Below are 9,835 nucleotides of genomic sequence, written 5' to 3' on the forward strand. Positions count from 1 at the left end.
GAAGATGTGTTGGAATAATTGTAAATCTGACAATTGCATATATGTATTTGTATGTGTGTATACATGGGTATACAGTTGTGTATGTGTATATATATTGTAATCTTCCAATACTGAAACACTTGTAGTTCCTTCATATTTAATAAATATAGGTATTAACTAAAGTAGGATATAATTAATAAAGTATATTGTACACCCTGCTGGTATTTTTGGTTATATCCTTTAAGTATTATTTCATGATGTGCAAAGTGATACCATGAGTTTACTGTCAGATATATTCATTAGGTTATTTTTATATTATCTGAAACAGAATACCCGCATATCGATTAATCCTAAAAAATTGAATTATATATATATATATATATTTATTTAATTGTTGTTGAAGATTTGATACATAGGTGAGAATAATTAGCTATTAGAATATAAATAAATTTTGTTTTCTTGGTTCAATCCCCATGCCTAGTTGCAAGAAAACAAAATAAAATATAAAACATAATCACTGTAGTCTAACCACAAAAACTAACTTCACAGAGTTGAAACACATTCAGATATGACTTTCTCTACATATTGATTCATAACCTAAATTATATTGGTTCTCTAGTAATTAAAATTGAGCAGTCAACCTTGTAACATTGTATTAACTTTATTTTTTGGTAAATTACAATTTCAGATTTAAAAAAGACAAAAAATCATACATGGGATTCAAAGTCCAATTTATCAGTTACAGTGTAAATATATTAATATTTACTCTTGTAATTGCTTGGGTGATGCTTATTTCTTGTTTTGTAGTCTTAGTTTTTGACATGCCAGGGAATCATGACTTGTGGCAATTTGTTTTACTTGAGAAGACATGTCAGACTAAGTAAATTCACAGCCACCCATATGTACAGGCATGTCTTTTATTTTCATACCCCCACCCAGTCTTTCTCCCAGCTGAGAGGTCTTTGTCTTCCAGGGGCTAGCACTATGTAAAATGCACTCGTGATGGTGCCACATAAAATGCACTTGTACTGGCACTATATACAATGTACTCATGCTGATGCCACATAAAATGCATTCATGCTGGTACTACATAAATGCACCCATGCTTATGGCACACTTTCCGAAATTTTGCAAAATGTTTTCTTTTTTTTTTTTCTTGAAATCATTGTTTAAAATATAGACAGTCCAAATTTTTGGCTTAAATACCAGCAATAGATCATTAAATGTGTTTTTTTGGGAGAAAGATATTGGAAAACATTAATGTCAGAGTGACAAACAAACAAGGACAGAATGAGGTGGTTGTGAGAAGTACTAAAGATAACAGTTAAATACCCCCTTAAATCACACAAACTTTCTTTTTTTTCCTGCATATTCATATGAATTCCCATGTGCAGAACACAAATTCACAAAAATTTTCTGAAAATTCTAAAAAATGAAACAAGTTATGAGGTGTTATATTCATAAAGTAGAATTCCTCCATGAATTATACCAAGACACTGTTCCACACTAAGACAATATATATTTTAAATACACATGCATGTAAATGTATGTTCTCTGTCAATTTTGATGGTGAATTTTCCAGCTGTTTGATTAGTTGATCTGTCTGCTGATTGAATTATAGATGTAAGTAGCTGAGTATTCCACAGACATATGTAATTTTAGTGGAATCCTTAGGCAAAATCAGTCTGGCACAGTGTATGATGAAACTATGCTTTTGAATAACAAATAGCATTTATCTAACAGATAGCAGTTGGGTTGTCAGATAAATTTGTTCATTTCTTTCCAATGTTACTTGAATTAACATAAAAAGTATTTTTAATATAGTGTTTTATATATATATATTGGGTCATCCCATAAATAATACATTTTTTAAAATTGCATGAACTAAAAATCGGAAGGGGGCGGGATAAACTACCTGCATCAACTTGCTATAAAAGCAGGTAGTAATTTTACCTTGTGCTCAATCTTAGTGCAGTACCTTGAGCAGGTATCTTTTGTTATAGCATTTGGCTCACCCATACCTCATGAATAAGGGTGTGGCTGTAGCTTCAAGAGATTTCATTCTACAAACAACAACTTTATATGTATAAACCATACACATATATATCTCACTCTACCCTTTTTCCATCCCCCCTTCTTCCCTTTATATACATGTGTGAGTGTGTGCATATATATATATATAATTCCCTCCTATCTGTCAAAAGCACAAGCACTTCCACATATGCATACACACAATGAGAACTTTCACCTACCAAATTCAAATGCAAAGCTTTGGTTGCCCCATATATATATATATATATATATATATATATATATATATATATAATCATAAATATACAGGGATTAGCATTGAGTTGCTTCTCCAACATACTGAAAATTTAGAAATAGCAGTCAAAGAACTACTGATTCTAAACTACAAATTTTTCTCTAAACGGATGGCGATATTTATGGCACACATAGAACAAAAACCGATTTTACCGATAAAGGTTTTTTCATACTGAACTACTTGGCAAAATTGTTAATTATTAATTCTATTATTAATTGACGATTCCCTGCCCTTATTCTTGTATATATATATATATAGGTATGTTGGTGCAAGCAAAAAAAAAACAGAACTCAGAATATGAGTATATGTATATTTTTATTGATATTTAGCAGAAGTAACAGAGTGACTCAAGGTCCAAGAGTTTACTGCACAAAACACTCGGACTTTGAATCACTGTTACTTCGATTAAATAATAATAATAATAATAATAATATACACGCACACAAGTGAGAGAACTAAAGAAAGTAGCAATCAGTACACATAGTTGGAGTTTTCTCTACATGAGAAACAGGTGGGGCCTTTCAGCCATAGAAAATCGTCTGCTTCAAAGAAATTTGCCTGACCCTTGCAAACCTGGAAACGTGAACGTTAAAATGTTACTGCTGCTGATGATGATGACGACGTGTTTCTATTCATTTTTTTTTTAAATCCAAAAATTTGGAGGGGGTTAGTGAAATAACTTGTAAACGGATGATTTGTAACAACATAAAATGTTCTTCCATACAGCTACGATGGGAGGATTAAATTTAGATGTGAACACTTTAAAATAAGAATTCTTATATCAACATAAAATCAGAGACAATCTCAAGTACGCTTATCTGAAAAGCATTAAATGCGCCCTCGTATCTGCAGGAGTTAATACACTTCACGTAGATAAGATAGATAAATGTAGGGGAGACAACTGCGTCAGGGCAATACAGAATAATGATAACAGTAAAAGTAACGCTGGTTGGTCTTCACGATCGAATTTCTGTACAACGATGTTGTTTCACCGAATCCATACTAAAAGATTTTCCAGATCCTGAAATAAACGCTGAAATTCAATATTTGTCATCTAATGATATAAGTGGTAGAGACTATTTCAACTTTTCAGAATATTTTAGTCCAATGACACACAGCTGTCTCTATGACTAGAATTCACTGATTAAGTGTCCCAGTTTGCCTAATTGAACACCATACTGCATACTCAAATATTCAGTGATGAATTTTTTAAACGAGTCAATGTAATAGTCTGGACATGTGCCATTCTCTATAGTGTTTAGTCTATTTTTGTCTCTGTTGTTTTTCCTCGTCCCACATCAGCCTTTATTGAGTTGACCAATTATCGCAGACCTTTCAACTAGGATAATTTTTTTTGTTTTATATTTTATCATTCTTGATGTGAAATCGTGTGTTGAAACAGATATTGTTATACTTGGGGATAGACATATTTTGCCAATTATCGGTAAATAAGGATACATACTACTGAAGGACAAAATGGAATAAGCAGAACAAGAGGAAACATGGGGGATAGAGAGTTGCTGAAGGTCACAGGAAACTAAAATAATAATAATAAAGCTGAACTGAAGACCAAATATAAAGTGCATGTGATTAATTGGCAAAATATGACCATCCCCAAATATAACAACAGTTTAATAAAAATTATGATAGAAAAACAGCAGAATTAGTTACAAAAATATAGGATCAATTTTATTCAACTTTATACAAATGTTTGATACAATAAATAAGGGCAGCAAATTTATCATTATTCCTGAAGTGAGATCTCCACGTAAATTCTGTTAAATAAGAGTTAAATAAGGCTTTATTATTACTTGAATGTTTACGTTGCAATTGTTTCTTAACTCTTGGCCACATCCTGTCGATATTTTTAGTGTGGATTTCTGGATCGTTTGGATTTTCATAGTCTATATATTCATGAGTGTATATGCCATGTTCAATCTGGTCAATTTGAAGATATTCAGCCCATATATCTGATACAATATGAGTGCCTACAATGAAAATAATGACATTTTATACAGAAATGAAAACTCACATCTACGGAATAATAGATGAAATGAAAATAGTTACAACGGAAAAGCAAAAGCAAATCATACACCACGAATATATTGCTGTATCTTAGTGACAACACCTGTTATTAAAACATTAATCATCGCCTATAGAAGCAGTAGCTCATCTTGAAAGAAGGCATCTCTAAGTGTCGAGTATAGTGTCAACAAGCATATGCAAGTATTACATCATTTTATACAGTTGCTTCACTTTTGGGAGTAAAAATTGGTCAGCATAGTTGTTGTTGAGAAAGTTTGCAACATACGCAACAGGTAATGTCAGTTATCATTTTTTAAAGGGGATTTTCAAATTTGTCTTTCACTATTCATTTTTTACTGACAAACTTTACTTCCTCCAAAACAATTGTCAACACCATCTAAGAAATATATTTCTATCTTTGTTTGCTACACTATGACAGAAAACACAGATATCTACCGTAAATACTCGAGTATAATCCGCACTTTTTTCTCAAAATTTAATGGTCAAAATTTCTAGTGTGTACTATACACGAGGTTAAAAATGAAAAATATTTTCTAAGCAAAATTTTCTAAATGATAAAATATGTAAAGGCAATTTACTTAATATTTATTTTTCACTAACGTTATTCCTGTTATTTCTTTATTTTCTGCAAACAAAGTGCACAAAAAAGCTACACGTTTGCATTATGTTATATAAACAATAATAATAAAGAACGTTACTGTATATACGTTTACAAACTAAGGACGTTATATAGACCTCCTTGACTCAAGTTAGAGAAGGGGTGCGTATTATACACAAGGTTTAGGTTTTTCAGAGGTACAGCCCCCTAAAAATCCCCTGCATATTATACTCAAGGGCGGACTATACTCGAGGATTTACGGTATTTATTTTCCTTCTTCTCGGTTTGTTGATTCAACATTACAATTTTACAATCCTGCTAAGAATGTTAGAGTTAGATACTTAGATACTTAAATGAAGATTAATACCTAATGAAATATACTGCCTTTTCTTATGTTCTATTGTTTAGTGGGTCGAGTGAACGATCACTTTTATATAATGTTAAGCTTAATACTTACCCCTTGCAATAGATCCTAATGAGACAACTAGTTCTAGAGCCACAGTTAAGATAATCCATTTACAAGCTGGGCCAAGCTGATAAGAAAATAACCTGTTTGTGTTGGTGCCATTACACAGAATGACTAACTTTGGCATGGTGTACAAAACATGCTGCCTGGTTTAAACCATTTTCGAAACTTTGGATACCTTTTAAAAAATTGGCTTTGTTACCAGCAATCCTTTCTCTTATTGCCCTATCAGTCAGTATATATTCCAACATTCTGTTCATAGCTTGTAGATCTCTCCAACTAGCATGGGATTTGGAGGCAACCCAGTGAAACTACAGAAGTAATTACTAAAGCATGTCAGAATTTGAAAAGCAATATCTGGTTTCTTTCTCCATTTCACTCAACAAGTTTTTCTTTTAAACATTATAAAACATGCAAGAATCTATCAGTTCGATAAAGTTGCATCAACTTTCTCTCCATTACTAAATACTAACATAATAATTTAAATAAAGTGAATAGTTAAAACTAATGTTCTTTTGCTCACAGACTTTCACAACTTCGAGGAAAAGTTTTACTTCATTCCCATAGCAAAGGTCCTGTAGATTTAATTTATATACATTGCCCTACTTCAAACTGCAATTTAAAGTGAGACAACTTTGTAGTAGTGAATATATTTGATCAATATAAATATGTAGCTGCATGTATGTTTGTTTGTGAAGGGACATTGTTATAAGTGCTTGGTTCATAATAATAAGACTGCAGGTTCAAATCCTGGAGCAGGCATCGCATTGTGTCCTCAAACATTACCCACTGTTTCAGTCTTTTCTTTTCGTCACCCTTTCAAAGCCTAGCCAGGCTCATGGGTCCGGTTTCCCGGTTTCAATGGCGTATGTGTTCCCCCCCCCCCAGCTAGACGGGACGCCAGTCCATCACAGCGTTACTCAAGAAACAGGAAGAAAGAGTGAGAGAGAGTTGGGGCGAAAGAGTACAACAGGGGTTGCCACGACACCCCAGCCGGAGCCTCATGGAGCTTTTTAGGTGTTTTTGCTCAACAAACACACATGACGCCCGGTCTGGGAATCGAAACCGCAAGTCCGCTGCCCTAACCACTGGGCCATTGCGCCTCCACATTGTTTCAGTTTACTTAACTGTAAATGAGTACCAGCCCCATGGTGGTGCAGCTCTGTCTCCCACTACCATCACATCCAGGGCTGCCACAGTGTCAAAAGTGAGAGGGCCAAAAAAGTCTATGTCCACTTGCAACTACATGAATTCCTAAAAGCAAAAGCTTGATACATGTTACCAGGCCATATTCACTCACAAGTGACAGTTGACTCTGCAATTTCGAAGTATGGGGACTTACATGCTGGACTTAAAGTTTCTGTGTAAACAATAGAATAGTTGCACTTCTTCAGCTACTGTAAGTCTGATGCCCGCCTCTTTCTCTCTTATCTTTATTGTAGCTATTCCACAGCTTGGATTTGCAACAATGTCACATTAATCAATCATTTTTTCAGCATCTGAGTGGTTTGTGATATTGCTTGCAACAATAATTTCTGCTGTTGAATGAAATTTGTTGAGATCCTCTCAAAAATTGTGATAAATGGTTTGTAAAATAATACTAATGATCTTTCGATAAGTATTTTAAGTGGCCAACAAAAGTTTAAGTTGGCTTCCTGTCAACAAACAATATATTTGACATTTAGTTCTTCAATTATATACTACCACTAAACTATGAAATCAGTACTTTCAATTTCAAGACTTAGGCTCATAAATTTTAAGATGAATGAATCACTAAATTTGTGCGAAAAATAAGGTAATGTGTATATAGTTTATGACACACATATATCTATGTGAATGTGTGTGTACTGATACATATACAATCTTTTCTAATGTGAAGGTGGTGAGCTGGCAGAAACGTTAGCACACCAGGCTGAATGCTTAGCGGTATTTCATCTGTCTTTATGTTCTGAGTTCAAATTCCACTGAGGGCGACTTCACCGTTCATCCTATTGGGGGGGGGGGTCAATAAATTAAGTACCAGTTGCGTACTGGGACCGATGTAATAGACACGCCCCCTCCCCCAAAATTTCGGGCCGCGTGCCTAGAGTAGAAAAGAATATTTTCAAATGTGATCTCATTTGAAATAGCTAATTTGTATTATAACCGTAGTCTTTGAAAGATATCAAAATATTTGTAACACTGATTTAGTGCTTTCAGAAAATGATTCACAATTACCATTTTCTTCTCTATATGATAATTTATGTACTTATACCGAAAGATGACCACATTATGTTTCAATAATTTTCTAATTAAAAATCTCTTTTCGTTATTCTTTTACCTCGAAATGTATATTCGATAGTTTGGACGGCGATCTCACAGTATAATTTACAGTTTTTATTTTCTAAAACATAGGCCTTCTTTTCTAGAAAAAGTCATAAAAAGATATGCATTACAAAGAAAGTTAAGAGGACCTAAACTCAGAGGCGGAGCATCAAACTGTAGTTATGTCTAATATCGTTTTGATTACTGTTCGACAATTTCTGGTATATGTGCAATTTATGTCTCACGAATCTAGTAGTCCTACTGTAAGTAAAGATAGTGACAGAAGCCAGCAAAAATGAAAACTACTAAAGTACTGATAAAAAATCAGGAAGGAATAAAAATTGAAGTGGTACGTTATACGCCAAGATCGCCATTTTGATTTGTATCCGTGTTGACTTAATTGTTGAAATGTCAATTTGGTAAATTTTACTCAGTGTTGTGGAGCGTCTATCAACTGAAACTAAGTGTGTTTTTACTTTGAAATTTGAAGTTAAAACTCTGTTGATGATGTTATTCCACAAGTGCTTGTTGTTTCATATAGATACAAGGCCGTTATTATTCATTGACAGAGCGGCGAAAACAAAACAAAACAAAACAAAAACGATAGGGAGTAACGTAGGAAGGGAACTGGCGAAACGGTATTTTAAGCATAAACTAAGATCTGAAGACAATGTAGATCAAAGAAAACCATAGATATTATTAATCATACCTGGTAAAATCCATCGGATAATTGCAGCTTCGAAAGCTTCTTTATTTTCATGTTCAATAGGTACAAGGAAACATTTGTCAGTGCCACGTTCGATTCCACCGAAAACACAAAATCCTTTTATATGTTTTTCATTAGGCTTAGATCTCGAAAATGTAGTTACATCTATTTCAACGACTTTTGGTTCACCTGTCTGCAAATCGAAGCCGCCAATTTCAGGTGGGTCATCTAATTCTTTGGGATGGTCTTCTAGAAACCGTTCTAGTAGTTCTCGGATGAGCCGGAACAGATCAATAGTTGACTTCGGACAGACGTTTGTTTCATGGGTCATTTCGGTATGTAGATAATCTCTTGACCACATATACATAAGCCATATGAATGTTGTCAGCGAGAGATGACTATTCTCAAAAAAAGACCCCTTCCGGATCGATCGAACGAAGTTATGTTTTCGACATCTCCATCGTTTTCCATCGATACCTTTCTTGTAGCCGACGATTGTACATGGTTTGTCACAAATGAGACACTTAAAGGAATTGCTTATGAGCTTATATTTCGCCAACCATGAAATTGCTATATCATTCGTGGAAGTCTGTTGAAAGAGATCAGAAAATGTCCAAGACTCTTGCCTAATTTTTTCGTCATCAACGATGTCAGTGCATAACAGTTTATAGCTTAGTCGTTTACCGCGTGACATCCTATTTTACAAGTGAAATAACAAAAATATTACAAATACAAGCATAATACGAAACTATGGCTTAAAGAAAATATCAGTTTCGTATGAATTAATTTTCATTATCACAAGTCATTCAATGCGACAACAAAACAAAAAAAGTTTTCATTCATTCTAAGTTTGAAATCTGATTAGATATTCTTTCACAATCTAGACTGAAAATAGTTCATATTAACTTCTTCAGAAATACAGAACTTAAGTAATTTTCTTGAAACTTTCTTAATTCATTTTCTCTTTTTGTATGAAAGTATCTATCTTTCGTCGTAATTTAAGTATTTTTAATTCAAAGGTTTACTCTGGCAAATTAAAATGAAAATTGATATTTTAATGTGTATCCTTAATCAGCACATCATAATCATCACCATTTTAACGTCTGCTTTTCAATATTTGCATAGGTCACTCAGGGTTTACTGAGGCAGATTTTCTATAACTAGATGCGGCGGACGTCGGACTTAGGAAGCACCAAGTTGAAATTTCGGTCAATATAAAGATCTCCACCCGGGAACAAAAAAAATTAAAAAATAATAATAATAAACCAGCCTAGTGAGTGTTAACAAGTATGTAGAAAACGAATATGAAAAAAAAAATGCGCGCCGCTGACGACCGTGGGGAGGTGACTTTCGGAAAATTCGCAAGATCCCTTTTTTCCGTCATAACTTTAGGTAAAATGGATATATATT

General features: G+C 33.7%; 1 protein-coding gene across 1 annotated transcript; it reads right to left on the minus strand.

Annotated features, from left to right (window-relative positions):
• Positions 1-3,968: 3,968 nt before the first annotated feature.
• Positions 3,969-9,167, minus strand: LOC106868238 (uncharacterized). Its single transcript, XM_014913405.2, has 2 exons — positions 8,429-9,167; positions 3,969-4,293 (listed from the first exon to the last, which is right to left on the minus strand). Exons 1-2 carry the CDS (start codon positions 9,117-9,119, stop codon positions 3,995-3,997), a joined length of 990 nt encoding a protein of 329 aa, XP_014768891.1. The 5' UTR covers positions 9,120-9,167; the 3' UTR covers positions 3,969-3,994.
• Positions 9,168-9,835: the final 668 nt, after the last annotated feature.

Source organism: Octopus bimaculoides, chromosome 14 (assembly GCF_001194135.2).
Source record: "Octopus bimaculoides isolate UCB-OBI-ISO-001 chromosome 14, ASM119413v2, whole genome shotgun sequence".
Classification (NCBI taxonomy): Eukaryota; Metazoa; Mollusca; class Cephalopoda; order Octopoda; family Octopodidae; genus Octopus; species Octopus bimaculoides.

What these genes read in the sequence shown, in the direction of transcription:
- LOC106868238 (XM_014913405.2), bottom strand. Translation starts at nt 9,119, where the DNA reads ATGTCACGCGGTAAACGACTAAGCTATAAACTGTTATGCACTGACATC. An exon ending in TATCCGATGGATTTTACCAG is followed by an intron (nt 4,294 to 8,428) that starts GTATGATTAATA and finishes TTTTCATTGTAG; the next exon opens with GCACTCATATTGTATCAGAT.